The 19,752-nt window shown below is 41.4% G+C and overlaps 1 protein-coding gene across 1 annotated transcript in view; it reads right to left on the bottom strand.

Moving 5' to 3' along the window:
• PTPRN2 (protein tyrosine phosphatase receptor type N2) overlaps window positions 1–19,752 on the bottom strand; it is a 643,066-nt gene that overhangs the window by 53,318 nt on the left and 569,996 nt on the right. The window contains exons 15-16 of the mRNA XM_079996433.1: window positions 1,508–1,655; window positions 2–75 (exon numbers count right to left, since the gene is read on the bottom strand). Of these exons, the coding sequence (XP_079852559.1) occupies window positions 2–75; window positions 1,508–1,655 (222 nt within the window). The remainder of the gene's footprint in view (window position 1; window positions 76–1,507; window positions 1,656–19,752) is intronic.

Raw genomic sequence — 19,752 nt, forward strand, 5'->3', positions numbered from 1 at the left:
CAATAGGACTTGCGTTGATGTAGTCCGAGTTGTCGTGACTGTTTTCAGCTTTCAAACATATCCTGCAATGATCATCTGATTTTTTTAAATAAAAAAAGTTAAATCAGTATTCATTCATATTTATGTTAAAAGAGATCTTTCAAAGAGCATTTCTGAACAGACCACTACTATTCAGCCTATTATTTTTTTTTTTTGCACACTTGCTTCTAAATATAGACATTTCCAAAAGACTGATTTAAATGGTTAAGAACCATATAAAAATTGTTCTTGAAATGGAACTTGCTATGCTGAGGAATAATTGCTATTAAGCAGGTGCCTTCGCGGTATTGTTTTCAGCGCCTGCTAAAAAAATAAAATGTTTTTATTTACACAAGTCTATCATACTTTTTTTGGAAAAAGAACTACTGATTTTATTTATAGCATGATACATTTTAACGCAACATGTTTTTAATGTTTGATTTTATCAGTATTTTCAAATGACTATTTTATATCATTTTATGTAAACAGCTTAGCAGTTTTTTTTTTAATTATGAAGCATTGTATAAACCTTGCCACATAGACAAATCAGTAAAATGGTTTGGTGTTTAACAAGTTCACTTAAAAACACACAACAGTGTTTAATATAGACTGTGCTTCAGGTTCAGTAGCCCCTAGCAAGGACATTAGTGATGCCAAACCTTTCCGTGTTCCTTCTCTGTATGAACACAACAGTGCTTAAAGATTGTTGCCAATAATAACAGGTTTATATTAAAGGGATTTCCACCCCAAGTTCATATGTAGGGTAGCTGATGAAATTTAATAAATAGCGTCAATCTCATGGTACAGCCACGTGTATTCAGTCTGATATACAATACAGAATGTTTAATACAGCTACCAGAATAAGCAAGTACATGGAATAGGAATGTGCTGCTTTTGGCTGCGCATGAAGAGCACAAAAAACTTTTAAAACGCATATATGCCATGGCTACTCTTGGCTTCACTTTCCATCCTAGGCCCAACACGGAGAGCAGCTGCCTTGTAAGCTCATCTATCAAAACCAACAGGTGCTTATACACTTGACTGGGTCTAACAGTTCTAATACAAGCCAAGAGCATCGTGCACTTTTGGATAAAGGTATTTGTGTCCAAAAGCCATGCGCGAAAACCGCACCATGAGGCTGTCGAAATGAAATGTCATTTACACAAAACGGCACTTGCTGTTATCATAGAATTGTACAGTTGGAAGGGACCACGAGGGTCATCTAGTCCAACCCACTGAAATGCCTGGAATTTTTTTGCCCAACATGCTGGGAAGTAGTGCAAAGCATATTTTGGAAGCAGCAGCAGAAGCATCCACCATGAGAAGTCTGAAGCACACAGCAAGACAACAAGGTGGGCCACAGGAATATTAACTGTTCCTTGCACAGAGTGGCTGAAAACAGTTCTTTCGACACATTTCCTCCTCTAATTGCAGCAACAGGCAAAGGGGAAAGCAATTAAGTAATGAATCCAGTTTAAACTGTACATACACGCTACCACATCTTGCGAGCGGTTCTTCTGGGCGTTTTCTTCCTTATGTGCAATGGTAGCTGCATTGGGCTCAGCCTGATAAGCACAAAGTGCTTCCCATTCTTTCTCCAGGCGATTCTTGTTCTTCAAGTGGTCTTCCATATAGGACTGAAATGAGAAAATATCAGAGGTAGTATTATTTATACACTCAACACTCTGCTATTCTAATTAACATCTGAATGGACTAGAGAGGACTAAAACCAGGCATAGGCAAACTCTGGCGCTCCAGATGTTTGGGACTACAACTCCCATCATCCCTAGCTAACAGGACCAGTGGTCAGGGATGATGGGAATTGTAGTCCCAAACATCTGGAGGACTGGAGTTTGCCTACGCCTGACTAAAATACTTTGGCTCAAATTCAAGAACTGCTTGACTACGGCTGTCTGCCCAGGGGCTTGCTTCCTATCTATCTATCTATCTATCTATCTATCTATCTATCATCTATCTATCTATCATTTATTTATTTGACTTATAAACTGCCTTTCATCAACATAACTCAGGGTGGTTCACAAGATAAAAGCAGAAATAAACACAAACAACAAAACAGTAACCAACCACCTCCCACAAGGCTGAAGAATAGTCAAAGGCCTGGTTGAAGAGGAATGTTTTCGCCTGGTGCCTAATATATATATAATGAAGGCGCCCTGGCAAGAGCATTACACAAACAGGGAGCCACTAAAAAAGGGCCGGTTCGTGTGTTGACACATGAAGAAAGGCCTCAGAGACCAGGTCGGTTTATATGGAGAGAGGCAGTCCTGAGCCGTTTTAAGGCTTTATCAGTCAAATCCTTATGGAACCCGAGTTTCTCAAAACAGCATAGTAAACTAGTTTTAAAGCTGAAAGAAGTTTCAAAAGCTGCTGGATCCCTGCAAAAGCAGGTTATAATATTGCTGAGCCAAAATAGGGCAGGGCAGGGCGGGCAGGGCAGGGCAGGGCAGTGAAATAAGAATCAAGCTAATCTGCTGTTCAGCCACGTGCTGCAATTCATGAGTTCCACCTGAGCCACAAGACCCATGTAGCTGGACTTCTGACATTAGAGTCAAAGTGAAGAAAACAGGAACAGAGTTGATTTGATTCTCTGGTTTCCCCAACGTCTGTGTATACATCCTCTTGTCTCATGCCTAGAAAGCATTGATCCATGCGGTTTTCTGCCGTCTAGGCATGAGTCAGAGAGGTTCTTACTTTTGTCCTGCTGCTCCCCCCTCTCCCCCGGAAAACTTGCTCTTTAGTGCTAAATCAGAGCAAATGTAAATCTGGAAAAAGTCCGATTAGCGTTTGCTCCAATTCTGCAGTAAGCAGCAAGTTTTCCCAGGGGCAGATGACAGGGCAAAAAGAAGTCCAGGGCCAAATTAGTCATGGTGTTAAATGTGTTCTTTGCATTTAACCTGCATATATTTTTTAAAATGTCATCACTGGGGGGTGGCGGGGGGAGGACTGATAATTAACAGCGTCAGGGTAGGAGGCAATAAAACAAGGAAGTAGCACAAGAATGGCAAGACAAAGCAAAACTAACTGAAGGGAAAATCACACTGTACGCGTCCCATGTGAAGAGCAGGCTGGTCCTAGCTTGGAGCAACACAATGCACTTTTATATAATATGCTTAGTAAAGGTAAAGGTAAAGGTACCCCTGCCCGTATGGGCCAGTCGTGTCCGACTCTGGGGTTGCGTGCTCATCTCGCTTAAGAGGCCGGGAGCCAGCGCTGTCCGAAGACACGTCCGGGTCACGTGGCCAGCGTGACGAAGCTGCTCTGGCGAGCCAGCACCAGCGCAGCACACGGAAACGCCGTTACCTTCCTGCTATAAAGCGGTACCTATTTATCTACTTGCACTTAGGGGTGCTTTCGAACTGCTAGGTGGGCAGGAGCTGGGACCGAATGACGGGAGCTCATCCCGCCGCGGGGATTCGAACCGCCGACCATACGATCGGCAAGTCCTAGGCGCTGAGGTTACTCTTCTCCTAAACCAGTCAGACTCCAATTCAAATCAAATTCTTCTGTAATTTTCAATAGTCCTTTCAAAGTTTCCAGATAAGTATTACCAAGACTGTGATGCATGCATACTCTTGTTTAATTCATATATGTATTACAAAAGGTAGGGGTAGATTCAGAGAATTCAAATTAACAAAAATAAATAATATATATTATAAAAGAAATGTAGGCGATAGTTAAATCTGATAAGCAGCCAATATAACTACAGTGATACCTGGGTTCTCAAATGCCTTGGTACTCAAACAACTTGGAACCCAAACACTGCAAACCCAGAAATAAGTGTTCCGGTTTGCGAACTTTTTTTGGAAGCCGAATGTGCTCTGTTTTGAGTGTTACGCTGAACTCTGTCTGTTTTTGCTATTTATTTTGTGTTTTTGTTTTTGCAGCTTTTTTGTTTTGTTTTTGTGACTGTGTGGAACTCGTTCAGCTACTGACTGATTGATTTGATTGTGTGACTGCAGTACATTGTTTATTGCTTTCATTTTATGGATCAATGGTCTCGTTAGATGCTAAAATTCATGTTAAATTGCTGTTTTGGGGGTTGCTTTTCAAAGTCTGGAACGGATTAATCCATTTTGCATTATTTTCTATGGGAAAGCATGCCTTGGTTTTGGAACGCTTTGGTTTTGGAACAGACTTCCGGAACGAAATAAGTTTGAGAACCAAGATACCACTGTATTACTACTTTGTGTTATGCATAATAAGCCCATGAACACAAATCACAACAGATGCTGTGATATTCATGGGGCATCTCTCTGTAGCAATCTATTAGCCATGATGGCCAAAATAACAGGAGGTGCATATTTCCAACATACCCTGAACTTTTCACTAAGACCATTTTCACTTTTCACTAAGTAGACCATTGGTTTGACTCAACTTAGCAATTTCTATACTTCCATTGACATTCCTTTGACTAACACATTTTTACTAAAAAGGTCCACTTATTTCACTTGAACTTATTTATTATTAAATTTCTACCCCAGTCTTCCTTCCAAAGGAGCCCAGGGCAACTTACAAATAAAAATGCCAAGATTGCAGCCTATGAAGCCGCTCCTTCTCTCTCCCAGAAATGGAGGTGATAATGAATACATTAGGTTTTTTCCTTTCCTTTCCACCAGTTTAGTAAAATTGTGATGCCATCCTTCTAATTGTACAGTGAACAGTATCAATGCTGATCTTCCTTGCAAATCAAAACATGCATTTGTTTGTGTGAAAATGCTGCCTGAAGTATAGTCTAATTTTCTGCAAAACATTGATGCACATTTGCAAGCTGGTTTATGGAAATCGTATCTGCCAAGGGCAGTCAAGCTAAAAATAGAGGCATTTGCAGAAGTGGGAAAACTGTGAGAGGAGTACACATTTATTGCCACTGAGATATTTTGGATTATAAGATTTGTTTTGATGGAAGCAGTGAGAAAATGTGGGTACTTGAAAACCACAGTGCCACCTATGTCTTTGGTCTTTCCAAGGTTCTGTGGTACTGTATTATTTTGATGTGAAAGGATTATCCCATTAGATTAAAAGGCATTTGGCACACATAAAAGAGACACCTCATAAAATAGATTTCCAAAGATTATACAGCAATCCTTTCAGGGATTGGGGGCGGGGGGGGGGGAGCTATATCTTCAAAGCTCAAACTTCACCTGATTTTCAGTGGCCCAGTAAGCCTTCATAACTACAGAACCCTGCATAACTGCAAATGGAGCTTTGTGAAAACACCTGGATCTGCCTTTGAAACCAGCTTAGTACTGCAATGGTAGCCAAAGTTCCACCCGCTGAAAATTCTCCTCCGTTGTACAACTACTGCAGAAACAAAGCAGCCCTTGAGTATGGCAACTCTGTGGATCATTTTGCGCATGCAAAACAGCTACTTCGGGACACAGAAAGCTGCCTTCTACCGAGTCAGATCATTGGTCTATCTAAGACAGTAGAGTTTGCACTCTGCAGGGTTTCACATGAGGGCCTTGCTCAACCCAACCAGGCAATATGTGGCACTGAACTTGTTACGCACAGCATGCGTTCAGCCACAGAGCTACAACTCTTCCGCAGTTACGGACTACACTCCATGAAAATGTGATGAAATCCCATTGTATGAACTTTATCCATTTTTTTTTTTTTACCTGAAATCATTTCAAGAAGACATGATGACACCTCTGCAGGAACCTGGCTGTGTCTGCAATTGCAGACCTTAGCAAGATGAATACAGGCAACCATCTTACTAGAACTACATGGTTGCTTGGCCAGCTGTTTCAACTACACTGTATTTTTCTTCCTGGCCTAAATTCTCCTATGTGCTAAGTTGTGGGGTCCTTATCCAAGTGGTAAGGTTTACTCACATTTTTCATGTGATAAGCCTGCCTGGCTAACTTGCTACAGTCCAGACATGCTAACAACTTCAGTGTTTCCCCATCTCCAACAACTCACGTTTTTCAAGGAGTTGATTTTTTAGAATGGAGAAAATCGTACCTGCTTTCCCCTAAATTCTGGTTATGAGTAACACTGGAAATTGGCATACAGAAGTGATTTAAGATTAACCAGTCTTCATCAGAATTTTGCTTTGTTTATACACTGTGCTGGGGGGCGGGGATGTGCATAGCTGTTATGCTCCTAAAAAGGCAAACAATAACAAGGCACCACGCTGAACATGAACTGCAGACTAAAATAAATTTGCAGGCAACATAAAAACATTTGTCAAGTGCCATTAAAAAATAGTAATCAAGATGACATATAACTTTTCCATCTAAATCACATGTTTTAATTTATGCTTCTCTAAGCATAGGTAACCCCTAAACTAGATTCAGTAGACAAAAACTTGTCTTCTGGGAAACCTTGGCATTGGTAAACTTAGCAGACCTATATCAACTGAAACCCACCCAGCAAAGCATGATGCCACAATCTGTGTTTCCAGGTTCATTTGTATTGATATCAATACAAAAGCTTTTCCGCAGAGCATCTCACAAAATGGTGGCTACCATTATAAAAGCTTCCCTATTTTAATCAGCAAGGTAATAATCCCCCAAGATACCTACTTTTAGGGTATCTCTCAGTGAGAAACTGCAACTGCTGTAGCCACTGCTATTCTACAGATGTCTTGCAACAAATCCAACTTCCAATTCCCATTATGACATTTGGAAGAAATTTGTCTCAATTTACTTGCATATTGTTGAAACCGGGGCATAGCAAAGCTGCTAAGGCACCTCTTGCACTTAGATGAAGATCCTAAAAATATTTCCAAACAAAAGTGTCAGGCCAGCAGATTTAGCAAGTCTGGCATCTTCAGACCACACAGGGACTATGTCAATCCCTATTTTTCATTTCCAAATGGTTGTAAGGAGGACCAGAACAGGAGGCATAACTGCTGTGCAAAACCAGCTACTGCACTGCCAAACCCCCCACACTCATGATAAATTTCTTGTTTGATGTACTTCTTACTATATTCCCAATACAGATACTTCCATCGCTGGGGAAGCTCTTGTCTTAGCCAAAGAAAGCAGCTTCCTCCTGTTAAGAGGGGAGCTGTCCTTGGTACCAAAATATGTACTTTAAATGTGAATAGTACACCCATTCAAGGAAGAGATGTGCTATTGTTAGGTCAACTGAAGCTTAAAGCCCCGCTAATAGGAACAGAAACATACCGGTAATTAATGTTAAAGATTTGTATAACATGGGCTTGATCTGTATTTGAGGCCTGCAGTATCGGAGGCAGTATGTCTCTAAATGCCAGCAGTATGGGATCATGAGCAGGAAATTGCTTTTGTTTATGATTTTGGCTTACCACTGTGAGAGCAGAATGCTAGACTACATAGGCCACTGGTTGGCTCCACCAGGGCTTGTCTAACGTTCTTATAAAACTTGTTTCTAGAATCTTACCTAGGTGCCAGTTTTTGCTCAAACACCAGTTTCCACCACTTCACATTAAGTTGGCGGATGTAGAACTCTTCACCCTCCAATACTGTAATATTTAAGGTTAAGATGTTGGAGAAATGATGAGCTGCTAGGCTCGGTGGCAGAGAATATGCTTTGCACAGAACACGTCCCGGGTGTTAGTATTTCATGCAGTCCAATGCTGCAGGTGAGATTGTTATAAATCACATGCCTGTCTGGGACGTGTCTGAGAAGACTGTGGGATGTAAGACAGCCTTATCTCTCTTCCACTGTATGTACTTTGTAACGTACTTTCACTTTGGTTGTTCTCTGAGAGCTGGAGAGAACAGATGCCATTATACCTTTGTCTGTACATAGTGTGGTAATAAGTAGTAGCTTCACTCTACAATGCCTCAAGCTTCTTGCTGTAAGCCAGAAGATTAGTGTGCATATATCAAGCTGATATATGTCGTTGGGTGCCCTGGAGAAGAAGGGAGATGCCTTTTCCAGTGCTGCGCACATTGGAGGACACTTGGAGTTCCGGGGGTTTGCAGGCTCCCCCAGGGCATTTTCCAACACTGGGTTTAATCCTTAGCATCTCCAGGTAAAACCCTGGACAGCTGCTAGCAGTCAGTACTGAGCTAGATGGAGCAAGTGTATGATTAAGTGTAAGGGAATTTCCTATGTTGCCCATGCTGTTTGACCCCTTCAGCAGAGCTGCAATGCACCTTGCATGAGACTGTACTTGAAAACTGTACTTGTTGTTGTTTAGTCGTTCAGTCGTGTCCGACTCTTCGTGACCCCATGGACCAGAGCATGCCAGGCACTCCTGTCTTCCACTGCCTCCCGCAGTTTGGTCAAACTCATGCTGGTAGCTTTGAGAACACTGTCCAACCATCTCCTCCTCTGTCGTCCCCTTCTCCTTGTGCCCTCCATCTTTCCCAACAACAGGGTCTTTTCCAGGGAGTCTTCTCTTCTCATGAGGTGGCCAAAGTACTGGAGCCTCAGCTTCAGGATCTGTCCTTCCAGTGAGCACTCAGGGCTGATTTCCTTAAGAATGGACAGGTTTCATCTTCTTGCAGTCCATGGGACTCTCAAGAGTCTCCTCCAGCACCATAATTCAAAAGCATCAATTCTTCGGCGATCAGCCTTCGTTATGGTCCAGCTCTCACTTCCATACATCACTACTGGGAAAACCATAGCTTTAACTATACAGACCTTTGTTGGCAAGGTGCTGTCTCTGCTTTTTAAGATGCTGTCTAGGTTTGCTAGTGCCAACTGTACAGCACCACAACTTTTGCAGGTATGTAGGTGCCTACCACACCAGTTCTCTTCTGCTTGCATTAGCTGGTTTCGAGGAGGTATCCCAAGATGCTGGCATTTAACTTGTAAATCTTAAGCTCAGTGTACTTGAAAGGAACATAGTCTTTCCTATGAACACTGGAAGACAGAGCTTTTCCAGTTGTACCCTTGTACAGTGTCTTGCTGCAGTTAAGTTTACCTGACATTTTATTTATGCTGTTTTTATGCTACCCTTCTCCCAAGGAACCCAAGGTTCCCCCCACTCTGTTTTATCCTCCCATGAACTCAGTAGCAAAGCTAAGAGATGGTGACTGGACACTGAGCTTCATAGCCAAGTGTGGATTTAAATCCAGGTATCCCTGGATCCTGGCCAATATGCTAATTACTACACCACACCTTCTGCTATGTAGCTTCAGGAACATGCTCACAGTTTGGAGTATATATGCTTATACTAGAGCTGGACTGTCACAGTGTCATAAGGCTCATTCATGTAACTATGATGGGTTTTGCTGGTATATGGAGCTACGTAGTGGGTTTTTCTTTTTTTAAGTTACTGCATACTTCTGCTGATTAATGGAATGTGGTAGTTTCCTGGGCTTTTTAAGTTTTAAGATAACTAATTGTACACTATTGTTTAGTCCTGGACAGACTGTTGGAGCAGACGTCTGAAAGAATAACTAAATGCATACCCCCACCCCTTGGCCTAGCATGAATTACATAAATTTTATATGAACTCTACAATCAATCATAATAAAGTAAGACATGAATATAAAACTCTCACCAAGTCCGTAGCAAAACCACATCCACATCTTGTGCACATCCTCTAAGTCATGGAAAACCATTTATCCCCAATTTGCTTAGAACTCGCTTGATTTATAATTCAGACAGCCAGATCACCCCCAAATGGAAAATTACAATTAAGGTAAGGATGCACTAGAAATCTTAAGTCTTGATTTATAGGCAAACATTGTTGTAGCAAAGTTGTATGAAACTAGGTAACACTTAGGTTAATGCAGCACATCTCGTGTGTTTATGTTGTGTATGTACATATTTGGCATAAAATACAGATATTAGCATCATATATATATATGAATTCATTAATAATTTTTTGCCAACTGAAAGGAGGTTTTGAGGGAGTGCTGGTCCAATGACGAAACCACGACCTTTTAATTCTTAATGGTGGTTTTTGCTTTTAAAGAACTGGCACATCTGAAGACATCTCAAGTTGAGCCAAACCTTATTCAGAGATTGGTCAGCACAGCTAACCGTGGCTCAGGGCAGGTTTTTCTAAACCTTATGCAATAGCTGTAATTACACACACAGCCAGAACGGGCCACCCACGTAAGTCGCAAGTAGACAACCCTGTTAACTGGATCCATCCTGGAAAAGAACCAACTTCACTATACAGGACCCTCCTTGATCTGCTTCATAATGTTGCTCTCTAAAGAGTCCATCTCTGAAGCCAGCTGGGAGCAGGTTCCTCTTTAGCAGCAATCAGGATAGGAGGATGGAGTGGGGAAGACATGGAGGCTCATTTGCGTGGCATATATGCACTCCTGGAAAGAAGGAATCCTATCATGGGATCATTTCACACGTTCCACTAGACCATTCTCATTGTTCTTTTAAAAGCACTAGGGTTTAATCTGAATGAGAAGTGTCTGCTCCATGGGGCAAAACAAGTCAGAGTCTGGTTGGACCTGTCATCTGGACCTGGGCTCATGGTTTTGGGTTGAGGAAAACAAACCACATCTGGTAAGCCAAGAACAAACTTTGGTTACCACTTGAGGTTTTCGTTTGGAGACAAAGCACAAGTCCAGGTTCGTACATCATAACAAAGACTACCCCTTCCTTGTTTTGTCTACAGTTTGGCAAGGCTGTGTAGCTCAGCATGCTGCTGGTTCACATCAAGCTATCATTTGTTTTAAACCATGGCTTGCTGTGACATGTAGAACAGCCCTGGTTTTGTTTAAAGCTGCAAAGGAGAGACCTTTGCCGCATTAAGTGATACACTGCAGCTTTAAACAAATCTAGAGGCTTCTGCTTTGGAAAGAACATTTTCTCTTGCAAGCCCCTCAATTTCCATCTGCCTGTAGTAGTGACTGGAAGAAATAACTGCTTTTTTCTTTAGCAAAACAAACCAAAGAGTCAAAGGAGAAACCAAATCCACATTTCATCACATCTGAAACGTAACACACGAAGCACTGAAAAAACCTGTGGGGAACAAGACACAATAGAAATGAATATTTTTAGCTGCCATGTACCCACTTGAATAACTGCGAGAGAGTAATCTCCATTGAAGCAGGTTACCACCTTAAATTGTTCCATGTTATTAGTATTGCAACTAGTGGGCCTAGTCAACAAATTACATGCTGGAATTGCAAATATGAATGGCTTTTATATGCGGCTTTCACTGAAAACAGGCTTCTAAGAAGTCAGCCAAGTTGCTCAATGCACTTGTCAGTTGCTGAACTTTCTATTCCTCCCCCTCCACCCATGATACAAGAAAAGATCTACTGCCTCCAATTCTGAGATAGGTGGACTTAGGTACTGATGTTGCTGAGATCATATGAAGCTGTAATAGGTCATACAGAGCTTGTAGCAATTGCTAAGACAAATGTACTTATTACACGATAGACTCCTTAGGTGATGCAAAACTCAACTCCCCATTGCTGCTATGCAATACTTCTGCTTTCTAAACAATTAAGATGGGAGGGGGCAGCAATTTTTATTGGGCTTGATGCATCTCAGAGCAGGAGTTGGGTTGAAAAAACACACTATTAAACGGAATTAAAACTGAGACCCATTAGCTCATCTTCTGCATCTCATGGAGCAACTCATCCCCCAGAGGCAAATTCAGTAAATTAACACTTTTGTCATAAAGTGTCAGTTGCCTTTCACCATATAATGTATGCATTTCATGCAAACAGAATACAACCCTCCCTCTTTCTGCAATTCATGCCTTTCCTATGAGATTTCCTGACCCCTCTACAGAATACATTAAAAGCACTAAAAACTGTTTCCAGCGAGGTCACAGAGGAAAATGTTTTGTACGACAGCACATTGTTTTAATTATCTGCTCTCTGAAAAGCGCCAGATACTGATGGCTGGTTTTCTCCTCCCTATCTGGAGAAATAATGCCTGTATGATATCTTCTTCTTTTTGATAGTGCACTGCATTACTGTATGGGGTGATAGAGGTCCCTCTGGTGGGGTCCTTCTGGGGTAGTTTGTCCACCTTTGGTCCCCGACTCTGCACTCAGCTCTCACCTGTGGCTTTCAGCATGTGACAGTGGACGCACCCTGGAAATGGCTTTGGATGGCTGGCTAAACCAGGTGAGGGTAGCCAATGGCTTAGTGAATTACGGACTTCCTCTGCATGAGAAGAGAGGCTCTGGCAGATTGAGCAGACGAGACCAATAATGGTCCAATGGTCAAGGTGGTTTCTGCCTGTGCTGTTGAGGGAAGTGAGGGGCAGGCGGTGCTTGCCAACTTGGGAAGGGAGCCCATCTAGGAGAAGGAAAACTCTGATCTAAACCTTCTGCTGCTTTGTGGGATATCTTTGGGAGAAGAAAAGGCTACTGAGTAAACACTGGAGTGGAGATGGTTGGATAGTGTCTTGTAAGTCGCCTTCTGGCAACTCCTGCAGCCAAGCTGGTGCCAAACGTATCGCTCTGCTTTCCTTTGGACCACATCAGCGAGGCCGAGAGGGGGGGGGTCTTGTTGTACAGGGCCTCCATGCACACTGCCCCGGCTTGCACTCCAATAATAGTAATTTATTATTTATACCCTGCCCATCTGGCTGGGCTTCCCCAGCCACTCTGGGCTGCTTCCAACAACATATTAAAATACTGTAATACATCAAACATTAAAAGCTTCACTAAACTGGGCTGCCTTCAGATGTCTTCAAAAAGTCTGGTAGTTGTTGTTCTCTTTGACATCTGGTGGGAGGGTGTTCCACAGGGAGGGTGCCACTACCGAGAAGGCCCTCTGCCTGGTTCCCTGTAACTTGAGATAGTCAGATGCCAACAACAGCATCTGACCACTTTTAAGATTCAGTCTCGAAATTTTCTGGACCAGTCAATACAATACCACGGTGGGGTATGCTAGTCGATATACCAGAGTACCACAAAAAACATATTAGGACACTGGCAGCAACAATGAAAAGCTCTCTTCAAAGTCTGTTAAGCCTTATTAAAACACTACCTGATGAAGGATTATTTTTTTTTAACCACAGTAAACACGCAAAAAACTCATTCTCCTTAAGTGTTAGACACTTTCAAATAAGGAGTACAATTTGGAAAGCATATTAATTATCCAAAATTAAATGAAGACACATTACATATTAATTGAATCAGAATTATATAAAGCACTATACTGCTGTGTAACCTTTTCTTTTTCTTTTTTTAAAAAAAGAATCCTTGGCTCCTCCTAGGAATCACATTTTTTTTTTTGTACCTATGCTACATTCCAAACTAAATGACACAATGAAATGTTTACACTAAATGGCAACCTATGTTCTATTTACTTAAATTAATATACTTGTTATGCAGTGGCCGTTGCTGGCTCTGCTTTTCGTAATGCTCCAATAATAGAGTTTTGCAACATGTAAAAGGATTATTTCAATCTAATCAGCAGGTGCTGGGATCAGTGTGTGTCAGACAAACACTTGCTAATCTCCTTTCTTACACTTTGCAGCTGCCAAAGGTGCTCAAGTGAAATCCAAACGAAATTACTGGATACAACCTGGTAGGGACTGAGATGCAGGGCTTTGTTTCACCCACTTCCCTTTGGAACACCTGAAAATTACATTTGATTCTAACCATTGTTAACAGTTCAAAGAGACGGCATCAGGTATACATATTTTTAAAGGGGGCGTAAGAGAGAGCAGCGGCAAAACTACATACTTAAAAATGAAATAGTGTAAAAGCTCTTTCTTACACTATGTAGATACTGTTAAGTAGGTAAGCAATTTGTAATCCTGATTTAGAGATTAATAGCTATTATTGGTGAGCACGGTACACCGAGAACATGTCTGAGATTTGCACAAAAGGGCTCCTAATTTATTATTCCTGATGTCTCTTAGACCTTAAAAATAATCCAAGTTATGCAATGAAGTTTTATCCCTGCAATTACTTTGTCTGAAATAAACCTTCAACAAAAGAGAGGGGGCATTTGTCAAAGGGGGATAATACCTAACTCTTTTCACTTTTGCACAGCCTTTCATCTGACAATGAAAACCACCCATACAGACATAGAAAACACCTCTCAGAACAAAAAGAGAGAGGTTATTTTCCCTTGTTTGTGGATCAAAGGAACCAATAAAAAACCAAAAAAATAAATAAAATAAAAGCAAAATTTGCATCATCCTTGAGTAATCACTGGTACTGGAATCTCATTATGACAAGATTGCTGCTGAAGAAGAATGGAGTAATTTCATTTAAACAATCCTCATGCTCCATTTACACAGGGACATCATAGTTAAGGATTAGAGCCCAATCAGCGTAGATTGATTTAAATCAAGTTGCCCATTTTGAAATCCATATATTTCTTGGACAAGCATGCATATTAACTGGTTGCTATAACAATTCAGATATCCCGGCATGCAATGAAAGATGATTGTTTACTGCAAGCACTTTTGCACCACAAATTCATATCAGCTTAGGACAGAGGTTTTCAACCTTTTCAGTCCACGGCTCCCTTAACCAACATCAGTAGTACCTCGGGTTAAGTACTTAATTTGTTCTGGAGGTCCGTTCTTAACTTGAAACTGTTCTTAACCTTAGGTACCACTTTAGCTAATGGGGCCTTCCTTTGCCGCCACGCCACCGCTGTGTGATTTCTGTTCTCATCCTGAAGCAAAGTTCTTAACCCGAGGTACTATTTCTGGGTTAGTGGAGTCTGTAACCTGAAGCGTCTGTAACCCGAGGTACCACTGTACATTCTTTCTGCAGCATCCTCGTAGGGCTCAGGAGCCCAGTTATGTAACCCCTTGCCTGCAGAGCCTCTCACCCTTTTTCAAACACCCTCCCTTGTGTAGTGTGCCCTCAGCCTCTTCTCCTCTTTCCTTGGGAGTCCTTTGGGGAACTGCTGCTGTCGTTCCTGGTCTCTGAGCTGCCCCCTACCACCCCAAAGAGAGGCTCCTCCCAGAAGCACCATTCACCTGCAGAACTTAGAGCCAGGGCTGCTGCAATAAACAGCTGTGCAATCCTTGGGGAGACAGAGAGGTGGGAGGGCATCAGAGGAGGGAGGAAAGGAAAGAGGGGCAGAGGCTATTCTTGCCCACGGCACCCCTGACCCTCATTCAAGGCACCCAAGGGTGCCACGGCACACTGGTGGAAATCCACGGGCTTAGGAAATAACAGACAGAGTTTGTTTTGGCTCTTTCTGTATACAGGCAAGAATGCAAAGCATGATAACTTACTCGGAGGGCAAGACAGAAATTGCAGACATGTCGATTCATAAATAAGTCCTACTTAGCAAATCAGGATTTACCTCTGAACAAACATGCATACAATTATGCTGCAAGTGTTTGGTATCCAGGTAAAATATATTCCTCCATAGAAATAGAAGTGAAACTGCATACATATATAGGACTTCCGGCGGATTGCGAAGTGAAAGCAAGCGGGATCGCTTGGCTGCAAGCGTATCCAGCTTTAGAGAGCCTAAAGGTGGGTTTGCAAGAGCGCTGCAGCCCCCCAAATACTCTCAGAAGGGAATCTGAGAGGCAGGGGTCCCGGCTTTGCCAGTTAAACACTCCCCCAGCCGCCAAGTAACCCTCTTTTTGGGGGCGATGAGTGTGGCGGGGTTGAGAAGTTGGCAGCGGGAAGCCATTTCTAGCTCTCTAAAGCGAAGCTCCAGGCTTGCGCACAAAGCGATCTGTTCTCTAAAAAGAAGAAATCGAATTGGAATATAAAATACAAAATTGATGGACCTAATTGGAACTAATTCGAGGCAGTAAGGTGGAAAAAAGGAGGTCAGCCTTACTGGGAATTTATATTTGGACACAAGAAGAATTCGCGGAACAGGAAAAACTGTAAGTGACGACAAACGGGGAGTTTTTGTGATATACTTGGGACTTACTTCTTTAAAAAGCTCTTCACAAAATCTCCGTAAGGAAGATACTTAAGGGGTCGAAAATTGGGTGAAAAGCTTTCTTTAAACAGTATTTCGGAAAGTCGGCTGTCTCGCTGGGAGAGAGTGCTGGAGTGTTGGAGTTAGTGAGATGGATTACTTTCACTCTTAAAAAAAACTGCGCAACAGAAGTTAAGGGGGCTAAAATAAAGAGAATAACTAAAAATAACTGCTTTGGCTTAAAAAAGAAGATTAGAAATTAATCCTTGAAGATATCAATTTGCTATGTTCTAATTGGAGGGATTTTTAAGAGATTCTTAACGATAGAAAGACTTACTTTTCTCAGAGGAACAATTCCCCCCCCCCTTTACCATCGGCGAAAGGAGAGATACAAAGTGCCATTTTGTCGCCATTTTCAGAGAGATATCTCCTCTCTCTTCTTGCTACTTTGTTATGTTTGCATATTGCAACAACTAGTGGAGATGTCTGGATTGAACTGAACGCTCCTGTTTGTGGCTAATTGGATTAATTTACTCTTTGTGTTTTGGTTTATTTTTTCCTCACCCTTTTTTTACTGCTAGATTTACATTCTGGACCTTGCAGGATTAAAGATTTTAATAGGTTGCTCCCTTTTATTTATGGTTTGAATTCGAAACCTACAAAGTGGATTTAGCCACACAAGAGGCACGAAGCTCTTGGGTGATTTAAAAATAAAGTCTGCTATTAAATCCCGAGTGGAATGGGCCGAACAAGTGGCAAGAAGTCTTACTTTTCCTTTTTTTTTTTTACGATCAGGGAAGCTCTCACTACATTTAAACAAATCCTTGCTACCATATTCTGCTAGGGACGCAGGTGGCGCTGTGGGTTAAAGCCTCAGCGCCTAGGGCTTGCCGATCGAAAGGTCGGCGGTTCGAATCCCTGCGGCGGGGTGCGCTCCCGCTGCTCGGTCCCAGCGCCTGCCAACCTAGCAGTTCGAAAGCACCTCCGGGTGCAAGTAGATAAATAGGGACCGCTTACCAGCGGGAAGGTAAACGGCGTTTCCGTGTGCGGCTCTGGCTCGCCAGAGCAGCGATGTCACGCTGGCCACGTGACCCGGAAGTGTCTCCGGACAGCGCTGGCCCCTGGCCTCTTGAGTGAGATGGGCGCACAACCCCAGAGTCTGTCAAGACTGGCCCGTACGGGCAGGGGTACCTTTACCTTTACCTTTACCATATTCTGCTATTATTTTTAAGGGACTCACTTTCTATATCAATATAAGATTTGATATTCTGGCTGATATATTTTTTTTTCATATTTATACTCTTAAAGGACTAAACTGTTCTCAAAATTGATATTATTTTGTTATTAGATCGTTTTAAATTGGGAAGCTTTAAGGTTATCTTTCTGTCTTTAATTTTTCTGTATATGAGAATTTAAAGATACCTGGGGAGTGCTCTGTTTGTTATGTCTTTTTGGGTTGGTTAAACTTAAACTTTTGGACTTAGAAGGTTATGATAATAGATTTGGTTGGCACGCATATTTATGGTATGAGGAAAAAAGAGTGCATAAAGGTTTTGAAAATCACATTTTCCGAGGTCCGCTGATTGAAGTGTGGAATAGGTACAAAAATATATTAGAGTTTAAAACCCTATTTTGGCTGTCGCCATTGGAGGTAATGAGTGTCAAGAAGATCAATATGACGGGGAGTTGGATTACATATGAGAATTTAATTATAAAAGAAGGAAAGAAATGGAAATTGAAACCATACGATGAAGTTAAATAATATGTGTATGATTGGTTACATTACTTCCAAGTGAATGCGATGTTTAAAAAAGAGATGCTGGAAAGAGGTTTTCAAGATGAAAAATCTAGATTTCAAAAAGAAATTTTGAATAATGATGTTAAAATTTTATCTAAAATGTATAAATTACTGCTTGAGTGGCATACTAAGGATGAAGAGGTTAAAGTTGCAATGATTCAGTGGGCCAAAGATTTTGGTTATAATATTCAATTTGATGATTGGATAAGACTGTGGAAAGAAGGAATGAAATTTACTCCATGTACCACAATAAAAGAAAATGTTATGAAAATGTTATATAGATGGTATGTAACACCAGTAAAACTTGGAAAGATGTATAAAGTTTGTAATAAATGTTGGAAATGTCAGGAGATGGAAGGAACATTCTATCATATGTGGTGGGAATGTAAAAAAATGAAAGGTTTCTGGGAAATGATTTATAATGAATTGAAAAAATGTTGAAATATACTTTTGTTAAGAAACCAGAAGCTTTTCTGTTAGGAATATTAAGAAATGATATAAAAAAGAAGGATGAGAAGTTGTTTTTATATGCAGTTAACAGCGGCAAGAATTCTGGTGGCACAAAAATGGAAACAGGAAGAAATCCCGACGAAAGAAGAATGGAGAATGAAGTTGATGGAGTACGCAGAATTAGACAAACTAACGGGGAGAATTCGGAACCGGCAAGACCAAAGATTTACCGAAGACTGGAATAAATTTACAGAGTATATTAAAAATATATGTGAAGGACAATTAACGTTTGTAGGCTTTCAAGAAGCTCTGTGATAATAATGGAAAGAAATATTGTTTTATAATAATTGTTAAGATTAATATGGTTAAAAAAAACACAATACAGATGGAAGAAATGTGAATAATTGTGATAATATGGAAAATTTCCAGATAGACTGAAGGAAGTCTGAAAGTGGAAAGATTAGAATTGGATGTATATTTTGAATGGAATGTTTTTCCTTTATTGTTATATTTGAAAATTTTTATAAATAAATAAAAAAAAAGATACTGCATACATATATAAAATGTATTAATACCATACCATTAATTGCAATAAAAAACAGCATGGCACCAGCCCTTTCATTAAAACCAGTTAAGTTTCCAAAAGCCTGTTGGAACAAAAAAGTCTTCACCTGCGAGCAGAAGGACAGGGAAGGAGCCAGCCTAACTTCTCTTGGGTGGGAGTTTCAAAGTCTGGAGGTGGGAGCAGCCACTGAAAAGGCCCTCTCCTGCTTCTCTACCAAGTATGCCTGTGAGGGTGGTGGGAGTGACAGAAGGGATCTTCCCGAAGATCTCAAAACCCAGAGAGGTTCATATGAGGGAATATGGTCTTTCACGAAGCCTGGACCTAAGCTGTGTGGGGCTTTATAGGTCACAGCCAGTACTTGGAATTGTGCCCAGACTGGTAGTACGTGCAGCTGTTGTAGCAAAGGAGTCATACGCTCCCTATAGCAATCTCAATTCACACATTAACTTGTGCTCTTCTACCTCCTCAGCTGCTCAAGCACCATGTGTATTATGGGATGAGCTAAGTGGGGCCATTTATTTATTTACTTCCACAAAATGCACAGACAACATTTTCCAGCTTCCAGGGTTGGTCAACACTTACAATCAATGCACCAATCTATAACAACAAACAAAAGAAGCACTGAACAAATAAAACAGATGCCAGATGGGGGAGGAAGTGTAAAATAAATGTCAAGCGCGAAATAAAACAAAGAAAAACAGCAGGCATGATGGAGCACCCCCTTGCCCCAGTCACTTCACAGAAAGGCTTTGGCAAATGAATGTTTGAAACCAAAGAATGAGGTTTAGGACAGTAATTTTAATACCGGAAAGAGGTGTTCCTTGAGGCCACTGGACTCTGCACTGAGATTTCTGAGTTAGCTTGGCACACAACTTATTGGATAAGCCTAAACTAAATGTTGCAGGGACATGTGACAATTGCAGAGAAGCAGTGATGTGTTTCATTCCCACTACAACAGCACCCTCCCCTTCTTCTGCAAGCATTCTGCACTCCACAACCCAAAGGCTCCCCCCGTCACCCTTAGGTGGCAGTGGCAGCACCCAAAAGACAACCTCCAACATGCGAATTAATGCGTATTATTATTATTTTAAATGTGCTTGGAAATGGACTGCAAGCAAGTGGAGATCTTCAAGCAATTGTGAGATGTGTCCCCAACAACCCGTTAC

This window comes from Podarcis cretensis (assembly GCF_951804945.1).
Source record: "Podarcis cretensis genome assembly, chromosome: 12".
Lineage (NCBI taxonomy): Eukaryota > Metazoa > Chordata > Lepidosauria > Squamata > Lacertidae > Podarcis > Podarcis cretensis.